This window comes from Crocodylus porosus, unplaced genomic scaffold, assembly GCF_001723895.1.
Source record: "Crocodylus porosus isolate Cpor-Errol unplaced genomic scaffold, CroPor_comp1, whole genome shotgun sequence".
Lineage (NCBI taxonomy): Eukaryota > Metazoa > Chordata > Crocodylia > Crocodylidae > Crocodylus > Crocodylus porosus.
Genome location: NW_017728949.1, coordinates 5,364,906 through 5,392,651, shown reverse-complemented (window position 1 = coordinate 5,392,651; position 27,746 = coordinate 5,364,906). Strand labels below are relative to the sequence as shown.

The window sequence follows — 27,746 nt, the reverse complement described above, 5'->3', positions numbered from 1 at the left end:
GATTGTAATCTAAAGCATTCTAAACAAACTTTCCAGAAAAAAACTGAAAGAAAAAATTAACCTGGACTTGGGGAATGTATAGATTGGTGATTCTCACCCTAGGGTGCCATGAGATCCTTTCAAGAGTGTTGTGGGGTTGTACAATACTAGCACTGTAACGTGTGCTAACAGGATAAACCCAGGGATTTCAAAATGGAATCCACCATGTCAAACATTCTGTGAATTCGAAAGAGTTTTGGGTTTTTTTTTGGGGGGGGGGAGAGTTTGTTTGTTTTGTTTTTGTTTTCAGAGAAAGGAATGCAGATTATGAAACTGCTGTCTCTGGAAGTCTCTTACTATAGGATGTTAATAGCCCCAGAGCAAGGAGGAATGTAGACATGTAGTTCTGTGTATACCCTCTGGAATCTACACAGACTGTGAATAAATGAGGCAAAATAAATACTGACTCCCAAACACACCAAGTTTAAATATACTTATTGAACATACTTATTGTTTTTTGTCTGAATTACATGGGCATGCTTTAACATAACAACTCCCATGAATGCTCTGCAAGGATAAAGCATCCACAAACTTAGGCTGGTGTTGCTCAGTAAAGAAAGTAGGGCGAGGGATTTTCAGGGACCAAATGAGCTCTCTGTAGTGTCACTAAGAGGAATTTAAAACATATTTTTTATTCACATAAAGCAAACATATTTTTATTCACATAAGTAGAGCAGCATGATATTGACCCAGCATTTTATTATAATGTATTTGTACATGTTGATTCAGTTTCCACACACGTGTGATTTTTAAAGCTGCCACCTGATCCATAGTAGCTATGTCTACACATGTGCTTAACTGCAGAGTAGACTAATTAGCTGTATAGTAAAGCATCACTGGCTACACATGTAATGCTATTAGGCCACAGGGAACTAATTAACACCACCATGAGATAGCATTGTCAGGGACAGTACTATCTTACAGTGGGGTAATTAACTGCAATTAAATGCATGTGTAGACTCTGTGGGTGTAAATTGTGCCCGTCAGCCCAGTCAGCAGGGGACCAGACTCCTGCCTGCCACCTAGCCACACAGCTCCACATTTTCAGTACCCTCGTGCTCCAGCCAGTGCCTCTGCCACCCGATACTGCCATGTGGAGCCTGCGCCTGACCCCCCTGCCAGCCTGGGCATGCCCCCCAGATACCCAGGTCACACTGCCACCACCAGCCAGAGCCCCATGCCATCATCTGCTAACCTGGGGCTGCCCCCCTTTCCCTCTCCTTCCCCCGAGCCTGCTGCTGACCACTGGCACCCACCACCACCCGCCAGAGCCTGGCTGCTGTGGCAGGGCAGAGCAGGGCAGGAGTGTAAACTGGCATAAACTGCTCCACCTTGGCTCAAATTGCTGCTGTCCTGAATGTACATGTAAATGCTGCACTTTGGAATAGTTTACTCTGGCTCAAACTGCTCCGGAGTATATTGCTTCAAATTAATTATACATGTAGATACACCTACTAGGCATGAGAATAAACTGTACCAGGATTTCAGTACCTCCTTTTAATGGGGGGTCCAAGTTCAGAAGACACAGTGTAATATTTGTTTATAACCAGAGATGATCAGAACCCCAATAAAAATGACCTACAAGACCTAAGAAGAAACTGTAGCTGGAGATGCTACATAGCACAAATGTTATAGAAAGCTATAGGAGAGATATAAAAACAATATTTACCTTAATTTACAATAGATCAACTTTCTAAAAATATGAAGATAAATCAGAGAGTCTGCCAGCACCAGGTTTTTATAAATTGTTCCACCCTTGCATTCCCTGCTGTCAGGAGACAGACAGCAAAGCAAAGAAGACTGAAGGAAAAGAAGCAGTAGAAAAGAAAGAAGATGCAGCAGACATGCTTTATTTATATATCTACTGCATTTGAATGAAGAGGGTCAGGGAACTGTGACCCTTGCCTCTGATAAAAAGAAATGGAAAGCAAGAAGAAAAAAGAGCAAAGAAACAATTAACTATCACACATGAAATCATTTTTGAATTCCAAGTAATCTAGTGTTAATAAGCAAAATATTGTTTTCAAGTACACTGTACAGTCTTCATTGACCCAGTTACTTTCACTATGAAATATCTTTTAAAACTGAATTTTGCAAAAGCTAAATTTTCATTCCCACATGTGACTTTTGGTGGAATTTTAGGACTGGTGACAACTTTCTACCCAACAGTGTTGCTAGCTGTTAATAAATGTTCTGACTGTCAGTAAAAAAAAAATCAGGCTAAAATCGCTGTCAGCAAAGTCTATTAAAAAAACCTTTAGTCATCAGTAAAAACACTAAGTAGCTGCAACTTGATTGAAGCTCCCACAGATAGCATACAGCAATACTACCTGGTATCGAAGCAGGAGTGCATCCTCCAGGCAATGTTATCTCAGCCACATGCTGCAGCTGTCATGTCCCAGATTGCCCATAATAATGCTTGGTCACAGGTAGGTTTCTTTGGGGGTCCATTTTAGGGTGTGAGGAGCAGGGCTAAATTTGGGGGATGGGATGGGGAGGCAGCATGATGAAGGGTGCTGCTGGAGGTACTAGGGTGTGGTGGTGAGCAGGGGGCCTATGACAGGCAGGGCAGTGCAACAAACTCATCCATGGGAGACCTACAGAGTTCTGAGTTTCTCTCCACTGCTTGCCCCAAGAAATAGACTGAGGTTGCTCTGAGATAGTTTCTTTCAGTTCTTCTGGACTTTGTGGCTGCAGTGAGCAGTCTCTAGCAGCCCCAAGTGGCTCCCACTTTCAGGTTATGGTATTATATTATAGGTCCCTTCTCTGTGGAGAGGGTCAGTCTGGAATATTACTTACCCAGAAATTATTCTTTTCACTGGCAATCAGTAAGGAGATAAACAGCAAAAGGATTTATTACATAGGATGAAATAAGTATGCAAGCAAAACAGACCATAGGGTTACAATCAGAAAAGAAAACAAGTACAGATTCTTATCCTCTCGACTGGCTACCCCCAGACTTCCGTGAGAGTTCTAGAGATTGGCCTTCATGACAACTTTACCAGTTCTGGTAACTGGGGGCAGTGAACACCTGAAGCCTGAGATTCAAAGATGAAAATTCCAGACTAGCTAGGCTCTAAAAAGCCTGCAAGCCAGCTCCCCAGTTAGCATTCTTCTAATGCTCATGAGTTTATATGGTCTAAGACTTAGAGTAAAAACCAAGGCAAAAGAGCTGGTTCTGAGAGATTTCCTGTTTGTGGGTGATGCGGCCTTAGTTGCCTACAGTGAATCTTCTCTGCAAAATCTCTTGGACAGATTTTCTGCATCATACAAGAGCTATGCACTAACAACCAGCCTCAACAAGACTGTGATCATGTACCAAGGGGCAGAAGAACCAGTGCCTAATATCACTCTGGAACGTAAATCTCTTGGTGTCACTGGCAGCTTTTGTTACTTTGGATCAGCAGGAATCTCGACCTTTAGACTGAACTGACTAACAGGAGGACTAATTTTCAAAAGGAGACTGGACAGTCACCTCACTAGGGTCACTTGACCCCAGTTGTCTTTTCTTGCCTAGTGCAGGGGGACTGCAATGATGTACAAGGTCCCTTCCAGCCCCTAACAATCTATGAATCTATGAGGCATGCATGCTGTCATCCCTCTTTACAGTTAAAAAATGTGGATCACATATGTGAGGCATATCAGGAGACTGAAAAACTTCCACATGAGATGCCTGTGCAAGATCCTAAAAATAAAGTGAGAAGACAAAATACAACACAGAGGGACTGGAGTACAAGGGACTGACACACTTAGAAACCACTACCAACAAGAGAAGGTTGTGATGGCTTTGGTCATGTCAAGAGAATGGGAGGATACCATATGTCCAAGAATATTTTGTGTAGTGAAATCTGACGCAGCTCTAGACAATGGGGTCACCCTCTATGGCAGTACCATAATGTTTACAAAAATTATATGAATTCACTCAATATGAACATAAAAAGCTTGGAGGAGTGCACAGAATCCCATCCAATTTGGAGAGAGCATCTAGCATGGGGTGCAGCTCAACATGAAGTGGTTTTAATCCAGAGGATGGAAGCAAAATGAGAAAGAAGGAAGCAAGTGCTATAATTTTGGACTCCAATTCAAATAAGACATTGATCTGTGAAACTTGTAACAAGCTGTGTCACTTTTGAATTGGGCATCGTGACTAAACCTCTTACATGTACACCAGAGGATTGACAGTTGCCTAGAATGCTCATGAGTCACCAGAATCCAGTCACCAGAATCCTCCAGATAAGACACCTGACTAAAGGGCCATTATTCTCAGATGCCTTTGGTATTACAGAGTTAATTGCCCCCATCAAAAGTGGACAATGTGCAGGGCTGCCCATCCAACCAAAGGCCTCTTCTATTTCCTACTGCGAGTAGCAACTGTCCTGGCCGTAGAACAGAATGGTAAGGAATAATTAGCAGTTCTGCCCATTCCCTGAGTTCCCTGGCTAATCCATAATCAAAACCAGAAAGATATACATAGCAGCATGGCATAATCCATACAGTGAGAAAAGTAAGTGGATACAATGTAATACAGGCTTCCCATTGAGACCACATGCCATATCAATAAAATAAAAACACAAGAAAATATGACATGCCGCAAACCCAAAACATAACAGGGTTCATGACAGACAGCAGTATAAAACCATCACTGCAATCAAACAGGGTTCAATAAAAGTGATTTAACTGCAAACTACTTACTGGGTGCATCTACACATGTGCATTTACTGTGCAGTAGGCCTGTGTGACTAGGGAAGGATTGGATTCAGATTTGGCTGATTCAGAGCACTGTGATTTTATTTGGATCACTGTCCTGAATCCATCCAGCCAAATCAGCTTTGGAAGATTCAGCGCAGATTCAGAGATTTGGTGATTTGGATTGGCCAGGGAGAGGCAGGCACAGCTGGGAGCCTTCAGGTTCTCCTGTGTGGGAGCTTGGGCAGCTGGCACTGAGTGCTCCCAGGCTCTGGCTAACAGGTGGAGTCACCCCAGCTCCCAGACAGTGCGCAGTGCCCTGCTGAGCCACACTGCACCCATGCCACGAAGCACCTGCCACATAGGTGCCAGGCGGGGGGGGGCATTCCACTGCCACCCCCCTGCCCTGCACTGCATAGGGGGGCTCTGCCACAAGCCCTCAGAGGCCCTGATCACTGCTTCCAGATCTGGCTTTTTTCTTTTTAAATGCTGGAAGGCTGGGGCCAGGCAGGGCATAGGTCTGGGCAGGGTAGCCATGGGGGCTTCTCCTGTGGCTCCTCCAGCTGTGCCTGCCTTTGCCCCGGTGGGGGAGCTGTGAGGGCTATGCCCTGCTGTCATCTGCCGAGGCTTCACAGGGTGGAGGGGCACAATGCTCTGGGTGGCAGCAGGACATAGCCCCCACTCCCAGCGCTGCCGTGCCCACATCAGCACTGGGAGCAGGGGCTCTGCCTTGGCGCTGCTTGCCAGCCAGCACAGGGGAACACAGGATGTGGGCATGGCAGAGCTGGGAGCAGGGGCTATGCCCTGCTGCCACTTGTCCCCTTCTGCCTGAAGTGAGCCGTGCCTGCATCTCCCACCCCAGCTGGGCAAGTAGCAGCAGGGCAGAGTCCCCACACCCAGCTCTGCTGTGCCCACATCTCATGCCTCCCCCTGCTCCCCTCTTCAAGTTATACGACCCCTTCCCAAGCTGGGCAGCTTGTACCAGCCCCAGCCCCAATCTCTTCCCTCCCTACTCCCCAACCCCAGAGTTACCAGCTGGAGGCAACTGTGTCAGCTGCCTGTTTAGTCTATGGTTGAATCTCAGAAGTGGCCAAATCTTTTCTGAACTGATTCAAATGCTCTGAATTGATTCAGAGCTTTAACTGGTCTCCCAATTCAATTCAGATTTGGAGATTTGGTCCCCAAAATTGGGCTGAATCTCCTCTGAATCGAATCAGCTACTGAAGCTTTGCATAAAGCTTACATCTTGTAGTAATCAAGTACAGCTTTGAAAATGCTGACAAGCATCAAAAGGCACTGGAATCTCCTTTCAAGAATTAAAAGAAAAATAGAAAATTCTTGAACTTAAAAAGAGAGGTTTTCGAATTAAGTATTTACTGGTGATGAAACTGTCTGATGGAGGATGTTTTTTGACACCGCTAACAAAGGCAAAACAAGATGCAACAGGTACAGATCACTGGATATAAAAGTTCAATTTTGCAGTAAGATTATTTCCTGGTTGTGACAGGGATGACAAAGTCAAACGGTTATATACTATTGTAAGACCATTTCAGGCTGGACATAAAGGGATAAGATGGGATGGGACAGGGAGGAGGGGAGAGTCTGCTGTGAGCGTATGTGCATGTGTGTGTGCAGACCCCTGGGCAAACTTGTAATTTGGTGCCCTTTGGCATCCTCCTGAGCAGTGGTTGAAAGAGAGGAATAGGCTGGGTTGGGCACTGCTCCTCCTACCCGGGCAGGAATTCATTGGTGGGGGGCAGTGACCTGGGTTTCCTTAAAAATAATATGGTTACCCTAAGCATAAGGGGTAGTAAGGAGCACTTTAGGGACATGGTGGAGTGTCTGGGGGTCCCACATGTAGGGTTGTAGGGAGCAGTTCTGTCCATGGCCAGGCTGAGAAATAAGAGCTGTACACCCCTGGCACCAGATGCTGTGCCTGCCCCACCCTGGAGGTAGTAGTCAGCCACCCTTTTCCCCCACTCATTCCTCCCCACCCCCTGCACCTAAACTCAGTTATATTTGTTTTTGCTTGGATCCTAAAGTAAATAATATAGCCCAAGGCCCCTAGCATATTAGTAGAACTTGTCATTTTTTCTTAATTGGAGAAAGATATGTGTTGCTTTATGATTATACACCCCACAACCTGCACCCCCTTTTCAAAACCCTAAATGCTCCTATGTTCATTTGTATGCAGCTGCCATGGAATGATTTGCTTCAATGTACAGCTTAAGTTTTGCCTCTCTCTTCAACTGTCCATAACATGAGTCCCCCCCTTTATCATCCCCTTCTTTCATGGACACAAGGAAGAACAGACACTGCCTAAATTGCCCTCAGTATGCTTACAAAACATGCAGCTTTGCATTAAAATATTTAAAAAAACTTATGCTTCAGACAGTTGATATAGGGGTCACAGAGGAATTTTTAACTTCCATGTGTAATTTGGCTTCTCAGTTGTGTTCTTTCCCCTCAAACTTCCTCCTGAACAACTTAACTAAAATCTTTGAGCATATTACAAGGAATTGAAGTACAACATTATGGTGTCTGATAAACAAGAGTTCTGCCTAAAAATGCTAAATGTCCTTTCTGGTCTTAAATTCCATGCAACTGGGGGACAAACAATACCTCTATAAATAGGAAATAACGATTATTGCAGCAATAACAGCAAAAGGATCCAATCTGAAACATCAGAGAGAAACTTATTTTGTTCATTTTATGTGATTATCATTAAAATATTGCTAATATTTCTAGTTTATTCAGATCCAATCGAGTTTAGATAGCAGTAAGCCAACGAGTTTATCTTGTCCAGTTCCCCTGCTATTTTCTTTGAGAAGCCACTTGTTTAGAGAGAAAATATTCTGTCAAGAAAAGGCAGTTTTCCCTCCTTTGCTACGGGAAAATTTGAATACAAACAATACCATGACCTTAACTTAATAAAAAAATTACTCTTTGAGATTTTAATCAAATATAACTCTCCACTGGTCAAAACCCCTTTGTTGTTCAGAATTTCCTTTAAATCCTTTAAAATTAAAAACAAACAGTGCACGAAGTACATACTTCAAATCTCTGGGGAGAGGATTCCCCAGATTGCTAATTACAAGATTTAGAAAGAAACGTATAGTGTTTATAAAAACCGCAACAATCTCTCTCCTAGAAAAGTTGAAATTGTGATGTTATACACAAAATGAATCTGGCACAGTGCGCTAACCCTTTAATCAATAAGGAAGTTACTCCTTGTTCCCCATGTCGGTTCCCAACATGGGGAACAAGGAGTAATTTCCTAATTGGATCTTTGAATTTTTGAATCTTGAGTGTATCATTTTTACACTAGATGACTGTGTACACTAGATGATTGTTGTCCATTTTATCAGCAAATGAACATGGCTACACTGCTCTGGTTTGCTGTTCTGGTCCCTCTAGCAGCTCCTAGTTTGCTTCCCCTGCCTGTTCAAGTCTTGATCCTGTTGTTTAAAGTCAAGACTGCAGCAGAACCAGCTACATCCCTTTTTGAATACCCAATCTCCCAGCAACACAATTACAAAAAATTTAGGATTATATCACAGGAGACCTGGACATAAAATATTCTCATCAATGATTGTGAAGTGAGCTTTCAGAGATGGCAAGGCTAATTCACAGCTTGAACAGCTTTGAGACATACTACAAAACTCTTTCTTGTGTTTATATGTAAACAACCCCCTCCCTATAATGCAAGCTCCTTTACTAGGGAAACTGAGAACTGTAGAAGACTCCATTTACTCTACTTAGGTCCTTACTGTGTAGAATCAATTTGCTTGGGCAGCAACCAGGTCCCACAGAAAGTTATGCAACTGACAAATTAGCAGAATTATGAAGACTTATTAGCAGGGGTGTGTGAAACGGGTCATATTTGATTCGGATTCAGCCCAAATTAGGGACAGTGATTCGATTAGTTGATTCAGATCACTGTCCCAATTCAATTTGGCTGAATCCGAATCCGAAGATTTGATGCTGATTTGGAGAATCAGCAATTCGGCCATAGACACAGCTTTAAACGTTTTTTCTACATACCTCAAGGCACCAGGTGTGGCTCATGAGCTCTGTGATGCTGGGGTGTATAGAGTGTCCCACAGGAGTACGGGGAGCCCCCTGCATGCCTGGCAACAAACCCGGAAGTGGACCGGAAGTACTTCTGGTTCACTTCCAGGTTCACTACCGAGTGCACAGGGGGCCTCCCCCGTGTCCTCCTCCTCCCCCCCACGGCTTAGTGATCACCCACAGGGGGACTCCGGGTGCCCCCCCAGACCTAGGAGGCACCAGTTGCTGAGCCAGGAGGCATGGGGGGGCCCTGGCATGCTCCCTTGTGGACCTAGAAGTAGAGTGGAAATGCTTTTTGTCTACTTCTGGGTCTGCTGCTGAGTGCACTGGGGACCACCCCTATGCTCCTGTGGGACACTCCATTTGCCCCACATCTCAGCATTCATGAGCTGCCTTAGAAAAAACATTTAAAGCTGTGTCTATATCTGCATTGTCAAATCTTTCCAAATCTCTCTGAATCGATTCAGAGGGTTCCAATTAGAGTTGGAGAGATTAAAGGATCTCTTGATTCTATTTGGATGTGGAGATTCGGCTGCCGAACTGGGCTGAATCTCTGCCAAACTGAATTAGTGACCGAAGCTTCGCACAGCTCTAATTATTACCATATGAAAGACTAGTTATCTTAACAAATAACAAGACAGTGTCAAACAACAGTATAAATCTAGGAAGGAGTTACATTATCAAAAACACACCAATATAAGCATAAGGACAACAATAATTGTGAGCATGGCATGAGCAAGGCTCACAATTTTAATCCCAATTATAAATTAAAGGGATCAAGAGACTTTAAAGAAACAAATGAACATGTATATTTGGTGATGCATAATAATTGCATCAGGTGAAACAGGCTGTAGCAGTCTTTAACTAAATTCCATAAAAAAACATCAGCAACTAAGCTGAATGAGATTCAGGATATGCATGATGAACACTAATCAGCTATAGTGTATAACTTGGAGACCTGGCAGGTGCACAGTAAGCTGGAAAGGACTTTTATACATTTTTATAACAATGCCATTTTAAAAATGCACTGGTGTCAGCAAGTATAAGACAAGAAGCTGGGAAGTAGCACAGAAAGCAAATGATGACCAGGGACCCAAAAAGGAATGCAGAAGGGGATGGGGGGGGACTGAAAAAAATGACATTCCCAATGTTTCTGGAGAGATGAGAGGCAGTTGCAAAAATGAAATGGAAGAGACAGAGAAAGAAAGAACAAGACTGACAGAAAAGTCACCTCTAATGATGGGAAAAAATTCTGATCAACCAGAATGAAAGCATAATTCATGGTTTAAAATAACAGCCTGGGACCCAGGAAACCTGGGCTAAATTCCTGCTCTGTAACAGATTTCCTAAGTTTGTCCAAGTCACTTAGCTTCTTTGTCTCACTTTCCCTTCTGTAAAACAGAAATAATAGTGTGTCTCTGCTTCCTGATGTGTTGTGGGGATAATACATTAAAGATTTAGAGGCACTCCAAATGATATTGTGACCATGTAGCTATAACTGATAGATTAAAAAAATAAGAAATACACATGACAGTACTGATTAGAAAACTAAATTAAAAAACCACAATGGGTGAAAACGGGGGGTGGGTTAGATCAGGAATTTGAGACATCAATATAGTAAGGCTACATGAAAGAGCTGAATTTTAAAGTATTTTTTAAAAAAGTGTAGGGTACTTCACATGCATAGGAACATAAGACTGAAAGGCACCCCTCTGGGTGATCAAAACCAGTCCTCAAAGTTTGCAGGCAAACATTTACCCAAAGAATCCTTAAAATCACCACATCAATCTGTTACATACAACTATGTGCATAAATCAGAAATTCTAGAAGTACTCTACCAACACCATGGGTAAAAGGCTGGAGAGACAAGGGCATTGTCCATGCCAAGTCACCGCAGTAACAAAAATAATTGGTTAATACATGATCAGAGGACGACTGTGTTAAAGAAGATGACAAAACTTCCCACAATCCTTCCCAATTTAACTTAGGGAAAAAATACTTCCCTCACTCCAAATGTGGGCCACAAACAGGTGTTAAAAACGAGCCCATACAGCTGTTTCAGGAATTTCTTGAGGAAGAGAACAAGCTCTTATGCGAGAAATTTAGATCAATTCCTACCCGGAAGAACTCCATCCTCCCAAAATAACTTGAATGGCTGCCTGCTTCTCTTTGGTGTGGAGGACATTCAAGACCCTGGTCTTTTCCTTCCCTTCTGTAGAAGAGGGATGGAAGGAGAGCACTCCCTGCCCAGGGGTGAGCTGTCACAAAGTCTTGTAGAGACCTTGCAGTGAAAAGTCTTTCTCCACTTCCCACCAATTGCCTGATTGGCATGATGGGGTAGGGCATTCTCCTGTGGCAGGAACCTTCCCAGTACAGGTTTCTACTAAGGAAGAATGCCCCCTTCTCGCACCAACCAACTGCTCAGGGTGAATTTTCCCTGCAGGGTGATTCAAAAGTGGGTGGGGCCAGGGGCTGGGCTTGGGGAGGCTCTCTATGGCCCTACTTCCCTGTGCCTCCAGCTCTAAATCACCCCATGCAAACTCATCCTGGCTGCACACACAGTGATTCAAAAGCCAGCTGGCTGCCTATGAACAGCTTGCCCCCTTCTCAGGCAGGGGAGAAAACAAGCTGGCAATTCATGGACTTCCTTAAAGGTTGGAGTGACCCAGGGAGCAGTTCTTTAATTCCCCCCTGAAGAGCTTGCCTGTGTATCTCTCTAGCCAGAGGGCTGCAACACATGTATAATCCAGCCTCTGGGCTATTTTTCTAGCAGTTACACACACCTGTCTGTGGCCTTGGTGTTCTGATCCTGAAATGGAGGAACAAGCCCCCAAAGAAAACAAGAGCTTATTCCAAGTAATGGCAAAGTATGAAGGAAGGCAAAACTGAACAAGATAGCAAATGGTGGAATAAATAACAAACGGTGAAGGACAAAATGAAAGCAAAGATGAACATGGGGATTGGAGTATTTCACAAACAGCTTCATACATGGGTTTTATTTCATACAGTGGTTAAAAGTGCAAAATTATACTAAAGATTCCTTTTCCTTCACCAAAATTAAGATATAGTTGTTGATTTGTTTATGATACCTTGACTGTCATCCCCACTTTCCAAACTACATATTTTACTTCACAGTTAGACAATGTACTATTATAAAACTAGGTTACTATTAAAAACATTAATGGAACTCAAAGGCCTTTACTTCTCTGGCTGTTTTGAGAGGTGACTTCATAATAGTGTGATTCATACGAGTTGCTAACCAAGACAAAATTTAATTTGGCCTTTGAACAGGCAGACAGTAACACAGTGTTACTGTATTCTGAACACAGCAGGCCAAATTTTCAGTTAAATGTGACATGGCATCAAATATACCAGCTGAAGATTTGACTCGCTGTTTGTGGTGCCATATTGTAGTTTGACTTGATAATTTTGGTTTTGACCTGATAATTTTGCTTAGTTCAAGATAAACAGCCATCAAATCTCAAGGGGATTCCAGCCCAAATGATAAATTCTCTTGGATTCAATTCACACCTTAGCCTAGGTTGACAAAGGGCCTTCCCAATCTATCTACATGAGTACCAGCATGCTAAAGCACAACACTGGTTACCTACTGCCTCCTGCAACTAAAGGGAGACAAAAAAGAGTTAACTTTTAGAGTCTAACTGTCCTGGTAAAACAGGGCTTAAAATAAGCCCTCATAGAAATTTGCCCATACTATACAAATGAATGTGTGGACGCCATTTGTATAAGTTGTATACACTTTTATAACATATCAGTATAAAAATATACTGAAGAAATAACCTTAACTTTCAAAAACAGAGGTGAAATTTTAACCAAGAAAATGATTGCCTTTTTAGCGAACATATGGTGCAGAAGACTGCTTATTTATTTTGATAGATACACAACATAAGAACATAATCTATCTTGGGTTTTAAATACTTATGAAATTGCTTAAAAGGCAAAACACAAACTATACAATCGCAGTATATTCCTCCTTTCCCCAAAGTGCCACCAGTCAGCATTCACAATACAAGTCAAAATCAACCATTCACCATCCACGGTAAAAGGCAACTGAGGTACAGCAAGTTCAAGTCATTTTCAGATTGAGAAAGGAGATAAGAATACTACAATGATAAGAATACTACAAATCTTCCAATATACTTAAAATAATAATGAAAAAAGGCTTGTCTTTCACACTGACAACGGTATATATGAATCAATATGGAACAAAAGAGATTCATACCTGAAAGTGAATTTGGTCTTCTGAGATGTCAGTAATTCAGTGTGTCCAATGAGATTCAGCTCCTCCTCTTCAAAAGATATCTGTGGTGCACCCTAATGAGAGATTCCAAAGGGCACATTTTGAAACTAAGTTTATTTAATGAGTTTTCAACAGTGGCTAATTATACTTTTAAATGTAAAAAACAATTATCTCAGCATTACAACTGGCAGTGAAAATTGAAGGCTCCGCCCCATATATAGAATGTGTGACAACCTCCTTTCTTTATGAACATCATGTCTCTGTGAGGTGTTTTCCTCAGTACAGAGTCCCTGATAGTTTTAATGTTTTCTGGTTTCAATTTGTGGAAGTCCATTATCATTATCTGCTTTCAGAAAAAAAAAGCTTTCAAAACTCATAAGTTAGCATATGGTTCTGTATGTAAGGTCACATGAATTACATGGCAAATTAGATCTACATTATCCAGCAGTGGCCACTGCTGTCCAGCCTCAGTTGTGTGAGATCTCTGAAGGCAGGGGCCAGGAAAATATGGCCCGCAGGCCACATCCAGCCTGTCAAGCAATTTCATCTGGCTTGTGGGTGCCCACTAATTAATTGTACCCTGCCCAGCCCATATGCCTGGCTCCTACCCTTATGGGCGGAAAGGCCTGACCAGGACAGCATGCGGCTTCTGGGTGGGGCTGCTGCTGCCACTGCTGTTGCCACCAGAGGACCTGCTTAGCATCCCCCAGTGTCCCACTCACTCAGGGCACCAGGTAGGGAAGCAGTGGGGACAGATAGCATAGGGCTGGGGCTGTTGGCAGTGCGGAGCCCGTGCCTGGGGTGGGGAGGAGTGTGGAGCTTGGGTGGGCAGTGTGTGGGTGTGAGGGAGGGTAGGGGGGTGTGAGGACTTCCCCCCACACTTCCTCCCCTAAGGCACACAGCCCCCACTGCAAGCAGTAGCAGCAGGCAGGGGAGCTCCAGGTGTTGGTGGCCTGCACAGGCACTACTACCTGGCAGTGCATGGCTTCAGCCAGCATTGCACGTGGTGCCAGGAAGCACACCCAAGCTGGGCCACCTCTACTGTCTGGGGCCCTGTGGTGCATGTTTAGCTCCCCACCACTGCGGGAAGCCCTGTGTGATGGAGCCAGTGCCCTTCCTGCTGTGCTGGTCCCCGAACTCTGCCAGAAGTGGAGGGGAGTCCTGCCCTCTGCCTCCTGATGGAGTCCTGGGATCTGCATGGCAGGGGGTGGGGAAGGCAGCACTCCATCGCGTGGGTCTTCCCCTGGTGATGCACAAGTGCCAGCAGCTGCACATGTACCGTGCGGTGCCCTGAATGATAGAAGTGGGTTGGACTGGTTGCACTCCTTGCCACCACATGCAGCACTGGCTGGAGCTGCACACCACCAGGCAGCAGTACCTGCATGGGCCACCAATGCCCTGAGTGCCCCTGCCTGCTGCTGCTGCCTGCACTGGGGGCTGTGTGCCACGGGGAGAATGTGGGAGCGTCCCCACACACCCCACCTTCCCTCACATCCCACAAATGCCACACATCTACACCCTGCCCCCACTATCCCTCACATATACACACACACCGCCCAAACATACCCTACTGCCCTCCCACACACAGCCACACCCCGTCACAACCCCACCTGTACCCGGGCACTGGGATGTGCCTGCTCCTTTAAGAGAGTTAGCAGTCTGTAAGACTGCTCACAGTTGGCAGAGGGGGACTAATTTGGGACTCACCAGACCAGAAGAGGGCTCAGGCTAGAGATGTATAAGCCCAGAGCCTGCACCAGTCAGGTAGTCTCTCTCCCTAGCAACCAAGAAGTGAGGAGCTCCTGGCTGCAGGGCCCCTGAAGGGACCTGGATGTTAGGCTGAACAACTCTGCAGCCCTGGGAACAGAGGCAAGTTCCTTGGACTGAGAAAGACATGCCTGGAAACCCAGTGTATATTAAACTCCCAGAGCTTTCTGCCAGAGGGCAGTGATTTTGCTTATTCATTTGAGTTAGACTGGTAGTTTAGCCTTGAGCCCTCCTGGGGCACGCTCAGGGCCTGCTAAGGGAATTGGTGTCCCAGCAGCCCTCAGACTGAGGGTGGGGCTTGGTGAGGATCCCAGGAGCCTGGAAAAAAGGCTGAGACCCAAACCAGAATGCCCAAGAGCCCAGGGAAAGGTTGAGCCAGACGGTCCATGAACCCAGAACTGGCCAAGCTTGACTAGAGAGTATGACAGCCCAGAGGAGGAGCTGTGTGCGAGACCATGGGTCTGAGGGTGTAGGGGGAGACTATGGGACCAGAAGGTCTGAGGGCTCAAGAGGGGCAAATGTATAAACAGTTGCATCAATGGGAGAGAACATCCATGAGGATTGGGGTGTGGTATAGGGAAGGTGAAGGACCCACACCCTAGGGCACCAGGCTCTTGGTGTCCTACAGGGGACTAGTCAGGCTGAGCAGGACTTGCCAAACTTGAGGGTTGGACTGAGACTAGTGGTATCTCAGGATAGACTCAATGTGAACTTACTGGGATTAGGGTTCACTCTAAGGCCTGTTGGTAGCCTGCTGAATCAACCTAGAATATTTAAGAACAAGGCAAGGCAGGATAGTAATCCAGGGAGAGTGGTAATAGAGTTTGAGCCAAGCTATGAGCCTGACACCCCACCACACCTCATCATACACAAACATCCACCCCCAACCACACCCTACACCACCCAGACACAATATTCAAGATTAAGATTTTATTTCTGGGTTATTATGCAATCACCTCTATACAATACGCAAACAAAAATCAGGACAAAAATATTTTTTTTAATAAAATTTAAATATGTTATAGTAGGTGTTTGACTTTTAGCATATGATTTGTTTTTTCTTCTGGTTCCAAGATGGCAACCCCCACCCCTCCAAAAAGGAGTATTTCTGGGGGGGCAAGGGGAGGGACTTCTGGTGGGAAATGTCAGGGGCAGGACTTCTAGTCTCAAGATGGTGACCGGGGGCAAGGCACATGTTAAGGGGTGGGGCTACCCTTGTGGCTCTCGACAGCTCATCAAAACTCATTAAGCAGCTCTCCAGCTAAAATAATTACCTTTCCCTATACTATTGGGTCTAGTGAGACATCTCCCTTTCTCTTGATGGTTGTTCCCTATTCTTCATTTCCTTCCCCTTCCCTCTGTGTCTCATGCCCTTCTTCAAAGGTACATAGTTTTTTGGTGGCTCAGACCCTCTCAAGCTCCTCTTCCATGGCAAAAAGAGGGACAAAATCTGGCTCACTGATTCCTCTCACTCTGCAAATTCTGATTTCCCCTAATGGTCAGACAGAGGTACAACCAACTCACCAGCCCCTACAACATTCTCTAACTTAAAGAAGCCATACTACTCTTGAAGGTTACTGCATATTAGGGTTCCCATGACCCAAAAGGTGCTGAGAAAGGCCAGGTTTACCTAGGGCCATAACCAGAGGAAGAAGTAACAGCCAGTGGGAAATAGCTATAAAGTGTCTCTTACATTCTGCAGAAAAGAAAGCTTTTGAAGCCAAACTCCTAGGGAGCTTATGAGCTTCTCAGAATTGCAGTAGCTACAGATACCCTTGTTTTTACAGAGATGACCTTAAAGTTGCACTTGATGAACTGGCTGGCCTTAAGAAAACCTGATGTCTCTTTCTTTTCCTCAGCATCAACTTTGGCAAAAGCATTTTATGGTAAAGTCAGATTTTTGCAATAACTTCACAAAAAGGGAAGCTATGTAGCCATTTGACAGGACACAAAACTATGCTGCAAACAGGGCTGACATTAATGCCAAAGCACTTCAGAAACCAGTTTTTAACTTTCCGTTCCTGATCCCTCTGCTCTTTTGTGTATTTTTTCCACATTGGGAGAGGGAAAGAGGTACCAAAGAGATAAGGCCACTGTCAGCAGGTGATATATTAGCTTTAATGTGTTGTACTTCACTGTGACCCTCATGGCAATAATGTAAACAGAGCAAAATCCATAACAAAGACCTTTCCTGGAGAGGTCACTGCTGCCAACTCTGTAACAGGAATATAGCTGGAAGACATAAATCTTCAGTTGTCAACACACTAAGAGAATTCAATTCAGAGTTTGATCTTAACCAGATAAAGCTTAAAGTTAATCATTTAATTTTTACAATGGGCACACATTCCTCCACTATAATGTCTTACTGTACTCAGTTGTCTGAAGATAGAGTGGGAAGGTTGTATATTAATTTAAAAAACAAAATGATCTAGACTGGGTATTTCACTTCTCGCTTAAAAGAATTTATAACATAACTTAATGTAACAAGAAATTATATTATAAAACGGTTTTTGCTAAAAAGGAATTCTAATCAGAAAGATGACTGCAAGAATGACACTGGGTCTCGGTATTTATGGTCTCTCTCACAAAGATTTTGAAAACAAATTTGTTTAGTTTAAAAGTGACAAGAAAATGAAAAAGATTATTTTTTTCCTAACACCTACTCTTACAAAATAAGCTTCGAATCTGTAAATCAAGTCTGGCTCTTTATAGCTCACGTATTGCAAACAGGATTCTGCAAATGACCTCTAAGTAACAATTCTGTTGATAGGTAAATCAGAATAAAAGCCAGCTGTCTGCAATTAAGTATGGCAAAACCAATGCAACTAATAAAAATGAAAGTTCTTATTTTGTCATCCATGTAAGAAATTTGAACTTTGAGTTCACACAGTAATCAGGTACACTGACTACATACGGCCATTTTTGCAGGCAACTTTTTATAATGGGATCACACTGCAATGGACAATTTTCTGTTAAACTGAAATAGTTCTCTACTTACTGCTGACTCCCTTATACATCACCAATACAATGCCAAGTGGAGTAAGTGATACAATTCTGTCACATGGTCAAGTGATCGCTCAATTTATAGTCAAGTGCAGCCCTGATAGTAATAAAGCCCCAAGTAGACAAAACTCATTACCAGTGATGTACCAAATCCACCAACTCAACAGTAACGTAAATCGCTCTGAACCATGTGACAGCACTGGTATTACAGAGACTATTGCTTTTGTGGAAAGTTTGTAAAAGTAACACAAATAAAAAATATCAGAAGTTGATCTTATATTGACATAAATCAATTGATCTAAAGCCAGAAGGGACAATTTTGATAACTTAATCTGCTCTCACACAGCAATTGGGTTTGTTGAGTCGAGAAAACAGAAGAACGAAGCGGGGAGACAGTCACAGTCTTCCAACATTTGAAAAAAACTATTACAGAGAGATCAATGATCAATTGCTCTTTATGTCCACTGGAAATAGGGAAAGTGGTCATCAAGATTAATTTTACTGAAGATTTAGTTCGGATATTTGCAAATGCTGTCCAACTGCAAGGGAAGTGAAGCATTGGAAGGGAGGTTGCAGAACTTCTTTAGCTCCAAGTTTTCAAAGACAGGTTAGAGCAGTGGTTCTCAACATTTTTATACTCAAAACTAACTATTTATTACAATGCATACCGACTTGAGGAGGGGCTGGGGAATTGGGGCAGGGAAATAGTTACGTATGGGAGACCCTGAACCTGAGTTTGTCTTCTCACACCTGCTTATCTCCTCACACTTTGTGTCATCCTTCAAATGATGTGGTGGAACCCTGACGGAGAATCACTGGACTAGACAAGCACCTGTCGGTAACAGCGCAGACATGCACTTGATCCTGGGTCAGTGCACAAAGGATACTACGTAATGTCTCTTCCAGATTTACATGACTATATAACAACACAAGCCTTGGGGAACCTCATCTTTTAATTCCCGCACGAAGCCCAACAGCCAAACTATGAAGCCATAAACCAAAGCTGCTATAAAAGAACCTCTGATTTGGGGTTAAAAACATAACTTGCATAAATGTATCGAAGACAAGAGATGAAAAGCATTATGCATATAGCCTTAGTTAATAATTGCTGGGGGAAAGAGGATCAGGATAATGAGATAATAAATCTGTCTTCAGCATCAGGCAGGGATTCAGATTTAGACATTTAGGAAAGGCAGAGTGAGTCAGCTGAAGATTAGGGTCTGTCCCTACACTACGCAGCCGTAATTCTGGAAAAGTTGGGGTTTTTTCTTGATTCTGCTTTTCAAAAACAAAACTTTATTATATTTGGGGGCATGCTGTTTGTAAAAAAATATGGTAAGAATAATACTAAACTCCCCAATCCCAACAGCAAGGCTTCAAAGGCTGATTTTTAGACTCTTCAGTAGAAGCAAGAGTAATAACACTGTGCCACTGCACAATTTACTCAGATTCAATTGAAAGCATAATACAAAAGCACTGCAGTTCTTATTTAGCAAATAATGAGTATAACATGTTAAATTATGTGGTAGAAAGGAAAGTCATGGAATCGTATGCATCTAAGAACGGAGGTAATTTTTCTTTTCTTTCTTTCCTTCCTTTTTCTTTTTTTTTAACTTTCAGCTTATTTAAGTAATTTTTTAAAAGTGCTGCAAAAAAACCCTTTTGCAGTAATAAAGGTAACATTTGAAACCTGGTATCTTGCCAGTCCTGTGCAAATTCATATAACTGGAGTGCTTGAAAAATTGTCATGTTCACTATGCTACTATTCTCAAAGTGCTCATGAGAGAGTGATAGACAGTGTAAGAATGCAAACAACTGATAGATGTAAAACATTTCCACCTTGAGAAAATGCATAACCTTTCTTTTTTCAAAAGAAAGTACCGTGCTTAGATCTGATATGCATTAAATACAAAAAAAGAGAGATGCTAGAGATAAAATGCAATAGGTTGTGGTTCGACATCATTCCAAATTCTGACAAAATGCTTTTCTCAGAAAATGCCAATTCACTCAAACTGAAACTTCCTGCTGGCACCTGCTAATTACAAAAAAGAATTCCTAAAGCTCAGGAGAGAATTTTTGGTCAGTGAGAGAGAGCCAGCACAGAATAGTCAAAGTGCTGCCTTTTTTAGACTAAGGACCTGAACCTGGGCCTTCCATATTCCTAATCTACTAAAATACTGGCTGCTGGCTGGCAGAAAGCTGGTCTCCTTCTCTCTCTCTCTCTCTCTCTCTTTTTTTTTTTTTTGCAAAAAGTTCTTGGCTTCGTACAAGACTGGAAAATCTTTCAAGTCTCAAGCATTTTCTTGGAAAAATCTTCTAGGTAGGATGCATTATTACATAATGTTACATTACAGAATTAGCAGAATAAAATATCAACTCATCTTTACAGTGGATGTTCAAGGCAGATGCACTATTAATCTGCTACCAATATTGGCCCTTAGGTGCCCATTTATAGCCTGGACTCTAAATATTTCTAAAAACCTCAGCTACTCCCAATAAACTCAAGAGTCCCATTAACACATAACCTGAAAAGGCAGATTCACCACCTTTGAAAAGTCACATTTACCACAATTAAAACCCAGCACGTTCTTCTTCAAATCTCTTTATGGTCTCACTTATGGCAATCTACCCAGGAGTAGGAAAATAGATTGAGGAATTCTTATTAAACAAGAATATTCCCAAAACAAGCCTCAGAACAAGGTACTAAATTAAGGGAGACAGTAGTGTTGTATAAATAATTAAACATATATCCCAGGTGGCAGCCCTGCAGGTGGAACACTGGGCTCCCACAGCATACGATGGGTGCATAGGACTACTTTACAGATCTAAAGAAAATAAATATATTAAGAGATTGTCTGAAGCTCTCTCTAACCCACTGGAAATAATTCTTAAGAGTTCATGGAGGAAGGTGAAGCTTCAGAAGACCAGAAAAGGTTAATACAATGCTATCTTGAAAGACAGACAGACAGACGACAACTCAGGAAATTATAAACCAGGTAGTCTACCCTATATTCCCAGACAGACTGGAATAATCAAACAATTTATCTTTAACCATCTAGAGGATAACAAGGTGATAATTAACAGCCAACATGGATTTGTCAAGAACAAGTCACATCAAATCAACCCAATTTCCTGTGACAAGACAACAGGCTTTGCGAGTCAGAGAGAGGTAGTAGATGTAAGGCTTTTCACACTACCTCAAAATAGCATACGGCTATGTGGTCCAGTAGGGCACAAGCCCCAGCTGCTGTCTACGGGGGAGAGAGGGAAGGCAGTGTCAGAGTGGAGCAGAAGGCACCTCACCCTTGTATTCCCCACTCTCCCTGCACCTTCTGGCAAGTGATGCCAAGTCTCATGAGAAAAAAAAAAAAAAAAAAGTGGTGCTGCTTTTAGTAACAAGCCCAAAACAAGCCCAGCCCATTTCAAAGAGAGGGGAGTGGAGGTGCCTATCAACCCACAACTCTCAAAAAATCAAAGCAACTTTAAAAAAAGCCCAATTCCACTTATTATAAGCGGTCTTGGCAACACTGCTTCTGGCTCAAGCCCTTGCACCAAGCAATAGCAGCGGTGCACATGCCATCAAGTGAAGTGAACTCTGGGTAGTGCAGCCTTGTGGAGCAACTGTGGCTGGAGTTGGTTGCTGTTGTGGGGAGACAACACACTATTTTTTTGCCATCAAAAACAAGAAGATTTTTTAGCAGCTGGACATTAGTATCTGGGGCAAAAACGAGGTGGCATCTCCCCTCAACAGCAGTAAAGTTTAGTTGGGGTTCCTGCCCACTGCTTAAGCCTTCAGAGCCAGAGAAGATACAGGGAGAGGGGGACTGCCCTGGGTGCAGTCCTGGCCAGCTACATCTCTGCTATTTCAAATTTCATTCTCCTAAAACAAGCATGGAAAATGTGGTCTCGATTATTGCAGACAGGTACACGACGGGCTAGAAAACTATTCGAAGAGCAGTTATCAGTCACAGAATCATGGAAGAGTAGAGCTGGAAGGGACCTCAGAGGTCATCTAATCTAACCTGTTCCTCAAAGTAGGACCACCACTGTCTAAACCAGTCCCTTTCAAATAAATGTTTGTGTAACCTGCTCTTAAAAACTTCCATGGATGAGGATTATGCAACCTCTCAGAATAACTGGTTCCAGTGTTTAACCACCCTGATGGTGAGAAAATTATTAATATCCAACCTACTTTTAAGACTGATACTCTTTGACCCATTCCCTGCAGCCCCAAGGAACAGTCTAATCAGCATCCTCTTTATAGCCACACTTCAGATATTTGAAGACTGTTAAATGCTCCCTTCAGTCTTTTCTTCTTAAAACTAAATAATCTAAGTTCTCCCAGCCTTTCTTTTTGTTAATAATGCTTCCAGAGCTGTGGCAATTAGTGTTACTACTGCTCCCCCGCCAACAAATTTCTGGACCCAGGAGGAGCCCTATGGTCCACATAGTATGGCCCCATGAACCAGATCCAGACCACAGACCAGTCCAGTGCTAGCATGGGGCCAGAAGGTTGAGAACCACCAATTCAAATATTTAATGAAGATGCTAACAGAATGGGAAGAGCACCTGCAGCCAGTGCTTCTCCCTGTGGCAGCACAGGAAAGGCTCTGCTGCCAGACACTGCCAAGGCCCCATGTCCGTAACTGGACCAAATGGCTCTGCAAACCAGGTAAAGCTTGTGGGCCATGATCTAACTGTACTTTCTTAGCTTACTAATGAGAATGCCATAGGATACTATGCTGGAAGCTTTGCTAAAGGTATATCACAATTACTGCATCCCACCGTTGCCCCCATCCAACAGAGCTCATCACCTTGTTGTGAAAGGACATCAGGTTCGTCAGGTGTGACTTGCTCCCAATTAACCCATATTGGCTGTTCCTCATCACCCTGCTGCTCTCTAGGTGCTTAGAAACAGATTCCTTGATGAACTGCTCATTCTGTTTTTGATAGTGGTTCTCATTCAAACTGGAAGGCTAGATAAAGTGAGCTTTCCAATGGACATTGTCCTAATCTGGTATAATTCAGTCTTTCCATTAATAACTTGATTAGTAAAATAAAGAATACACTTATTATACCAAAGAGTACAGAAGATACCGAACTGGAAAGAGTTGCAAGCACTTTAGAGGATGGGATTAGAATTCAAAAATGACTTTGAGAAACTGGAGAATACTTTGAAATAATTATGGAGTGATAAGCCAAGGATAAATTTTAAAAACTACACCAGGTAGCAGTCTTGCAGAAAACGAACCAGGGATTATAATAGATCACAAATTGAACCTACTTCAAGAATGGCATTTTGTTGTAAACATGTTGTTCTGGGATGTCTTTAATATGACACTCTTGTTTACATACATGAAGTAAACCTCCACTCCATTAAACAAGCGATAAGGCTTTAGCTAGATTACTGTTTTCACTTTTGGGCATCACACTTTCAGAAAGATATGGATCAATTGTACAGAATCCAAACAACAACAACAGAAGTGATTAGAAGTCTAGAAAACATATATGAGGAAAGATGGAACAAACTGGATTTGCTTCATATAGAGAAGACTGAGGGGAGACATGCTACAGTCTTTAAATATGTAAAAGGTTACTGTATAGAGGAAGGCTACCTGAAATAGGAAAAGTAGTATTAGACTACTTAAGAGCAAGGAAAAAAAAAAAAAAAATCAGGCTCTACTGTGGGACCCCTACTGAATATTCAGGGGCAGCCCACAGTTGATCCCCATGAGAAGCCAGAACTCCTAAATACTTACTTTACATTGGTATTCCTGAAATCAAACAGAGGCTGTTCACCTGAACGCAGACCCAGGGAATATGGGGAAGACAACAGACCATATGAAATCAGTCCCGAACAGGTGAGGGATCTCCTACAAGACTTGGATGTTTTCAAGTCTGCCGGGCTAGATGACCTGAGTCTGAGAGTCCTGAAAGAACCGGCTGAGCTTATAGCAGCCCCACTGGCAAAGTTGTTCGAAGAGTCAACTGGAAGAGCCCCAACATGATACCCATCTTCAAGAAAGGGAAGGGGGATGGCACTGCAAACTACAGAGACGTCAGCTTGACTTTGGTCCTGAGTAAAATTTTTGAATAATTTGTTAAGGAGGCCATCAATTACAAGCTGGTCACTGATGGCGTGTTAAGAAGCAACTGGAATGTGGCAGTATCCCATCCACCTGGTCACCAGAATGGCTTTGTCAAGGGTAGATCATGCCTGACTAATTTAGTGTCCTTCTTTGACCAGGTAACTAAGCATCAGGACAAGGTACACGGAGTTGATGTTAATCATGCAAACTTCAGTAAAGTCTTTGATTCCATTTCCCACGGGATTCTCTCAACCAAACTGGAGCATACTAGGCTGCACCAGTCTACAGCGGGGTAGGTGGACAACTAGCTCAGAGGGTGATCCCAGAGAGTTGTAATCAATGGGATGGCCTCATCCTAGAGGGCCATCTCCAGTGGTGTCCCCCAGAGACCGGTGCTTGGACCTGTGCTCTTTAACATATTTATTAATGACTTGGATGAGGGGGTAGATGATACCAAGATGTGGGGAAATGCGGGCACAAAGGATAGGGTAAAGATCCAGTACAAACTTGACAGACTGGATTTGTGGGATGAATGGAATTGGATGAGGTTTAATGGGGAGAAGCGCAGGGTTTTTCATCTGGGTAGGAAGAACCTTCACCGTAACTACATGATGGCTTGCGGTCCACTGGCTGGCACAGCATCTGAACAGGACCTGGGGGTCACGACTGACTGCAAGATGAACATGAGCCAACAGTACAATGAGGTTACCAGAAGGGCACTGCACTTCAAGAAGGATGTGTATAAGCTTGAGAAGCTACAAAGAAGTATGATTAGGAGCACAGAATATAGGCCTTATCAGGAGAGACTCAGGGAACTAGGCCTGTTCAGTCTGAGTAAGAGAAGGTTGAGAGGTGACTTGATAGCCGCCTAAAAGTACCTAAGGGGTGAGTATCAAGATCTAGGTGAGCAACTCTTTAGGAAGGCACCTCAAGGGAGGACGAGGACCGATAGGCTAATAGAAGGTAAATTCAGGCTGAATTTACACAAGAAAAAAAAACCTCTCTGTAAGGGTCACCAGAATCTAGAACAAACTCCCAGCAGAGGTGATGCAGTCACCATCCTTGGAGGTGTTCAAGGTGATACTGGACAAGCACCTTGTTGAGCTGATCTGAGTCTAATAACGTCCTGTCCGTGGCAGGGGACCAGATTTGATGATCGTGCAGGTCCCTTTCCACCCCAACTTCTATTATTCTATTTATTAACTGTTATGAGACCTGGTACATTCAGAAGGAAAATACCTTGATTTGCAACTTTATTTTAATAATAGAGTTTAAAAGTGAAACAGTTATTTGAAGTTCAAAGTTGCAGTTCTGCATTCCTCGAGAACTTTGGCTTTTATTAACAAAAGAAACATATGCACTACTAGAAAATCTAACTACTAAAAGTAGAAGGTCAAAAGCAGCAGCAGCAGGATGTTACAGCTCTTTATCTCCTTATTTGGCCAACGGTGAGCCTCCTTACAAGAAAGTTCAGCAGGAGTTCAGACTTTACCAACATAACAAACAGAACCATGCAAGGAAACCTGGGAGTTGAAAGGGATGCTTAGTTTACAAATGCAGGAAATGTATCATCTATTGCTCTCACAACAGACAAGTTTAATTACCACATTTAAAAAGTGAACATTTTTAGCAGCACTTTCAGGATCATGGGAGCATTTTTGACAGCCAGAATGAGTTTAAACACCACAGTTCTATTTTTAGCCATAAAAATCAACACTTTCATAAATATTCCCAAACCAATTAGCAGCAGCTAGAAAGTAAAGGTATTTATATGTAGTTAGAACCAGACCTAACAAATTACAGACTGTATATGAGACAAAAAGCTCAAGTCCAATTCATTCTCAAGATGGGAATACAAATTGCATCTATTTGATTTATATAAAACTAAGTTAAAGTGTAAAATTATTTGTAGCAATTCAATACACATGAACCACTAACTGCACCCCATCTTTATGTTCAGAAAACACTCTATTGCACTGCTTAAGTTTTTTAATAGAAAGATTGCACCTTTCCATACATTTTCCTCAGAGAGAGTTACCAATACTTTCAGGCTGTTCCAGTAGAAGAAAACAAAAGCTAATGATATATAAACACGATGCTAATATTTTATATTCTTTTTAATCTTTTAGATAAAAGTATATATTGCAATTGAAAAACATGCATGTATGGGTATGCATTTGAAGTGCTAAAATGTCTGGGATATTGACTGGAAACACCTGATGAGAAATGAGTGTACAGGCATTCAAATGTCCAGTTATCCAGAGTGCCATGAAGCCTTGTGAGAGCCAGTACTGCTGGTGTTATGCCACCATTGGGCTGGTGTGCAGAGATGCCAGTGTGCTTTGCAGGAGGCCACACCCACAGAGGGTCACAAGGACAGAGGAAGTACAGAGGAAGATGTTGACTGGCTGCCTACCCAGGGAAACCCACCCACTAGGAACTCCTCCCCTCCTCCATGCAGGGAGTGCAGAGCTACAGCACACCTGTTCACAGCTTCCACTGCCAAAAAAGGCTCACCAATTTCACTTCCAGCCCACAATGGATCCTTGCTCCCTGCATGCCTTGTGGTTCCCAATCCAGATGACTGTATTTTGATTTGGTTTTGCAAAGTTATGATTACATCACAGAAAACCTTAGTCATGCAACAATTCACTTGCAAATAAATAGAGGGATAAACAAAGTAGGTCTACAATTAAGGTTGGTTCCTTTTTTTTATTTCTAAAGGACAAATGCTGAGAAGCTAAGGAAACTAGTTAATAACCTTATCCTGAAAGAGGAATCCAGGGAAATGACTGCATGGAAGATCTAGATTTCTTTAAGTACACTGTGTCCAGCATCTGCCATACTCCTATCACCACAGAGTCAAAACTTTCCACTGCTTCTTCTAAGAGCCTGTTCAGCTAGTGCATGGATTGGTGCATAGCACAGTGCATGCTCAAATGGACACAACTGAGGTCCTGGCTACACAGTTTACAAAGCAGTTCTGTGTCGGCGGTGGGAGAGAAGTGCAGAAGGTGTCCTTAGATATCCAGCAGGTGCTGGCACTGTGATTTACCCACTTCATCAGCCGGCGTGCAGTTGGTGGCAGGTGTGGACTCTTGATGCCAGCTCCATTTCAGAAGGGATGGTTTGCAGAGACTCCCCTTTGAACTGGGCATGGCCTTTATGAATTATAGCTGCCAGTTTCTGCTGCAAGCACAAACTGATCTTCCAGCTGTGCTGTCAGCCCACAGGGCTTCAAATGTTGCCTTTGCTTCCGGAGAGGGACTGAAGGGTCTTGCTTCCACCCAGCTATGGCACCTTCCACTTGTAGAAGTCAAGAGTCAACTTTGGAGGGACTGGACATGAGCTCAACCATCCATGAGTTCCTGATCAGTTACCTTGGTTTCTGCAGTATCTTTAGTTTCTGTAGTATAGCAGGTATCATGTTTCCTTCACAAAAGTGGCCAGTTCAAAACCAGCAGAAACAACTCCCTGCTCAGTGCTTGTCCTCCAGCCTGGCTTGTAGATAATGCCAGAAACACTGATGGAACAGGAACAGATATTTTTGGCAAGGCAGAAGGATCTGGGAATTGGATTCCTGCTCTATTCCTTGGGTGGGAAGGACTTGATCTTGTCCACAAAGAAAGACAAGGCTGCATTGTGTGACTGCATACCAATTCAGGTTTCTCTAAGCCGCTAAAGCTTGGAGTGCCAGACAGACTCCCCAAATCCATGCAGAAAGAGAGATGGGGTGGGGAGAGAGAAACACATCCTCCTGGGATGCTGGAGGACTACAGCACTGTCTGTTGCACTTTGTGTAAATTGACAGGTGTCGTGCCATGGCCTCA

General features: G+C 43.1%; 1 protein-coding gene across 6 annotated transcripts in view; it reads right to left on the bottom strand.

Annotated features, from left to right (window-relative positions):
* The window catches only part of PARD3B (par-3 family cell polarity regulator beta), a 761,176-nt gene that overhangs the window by 388,520 nt on the left and 344,910 nt on the right, over window positions 1-27,746 (bottom strand). For all 6 annotated transcript variants that reach the window (XM_019553770.1, XM_019553769.1, XM_019553768.1 and 3 more), the window contains exon 6: window positions 13,040-13,131. In XM_019553770.1, coding sequence (XP_019409315.1) covers window positions 13,040-13,131 — 92 coding nt within the window. The remainder of the gene's footprint in view (window positions 1-13,039; window positions 13,132-27,746) is intronic.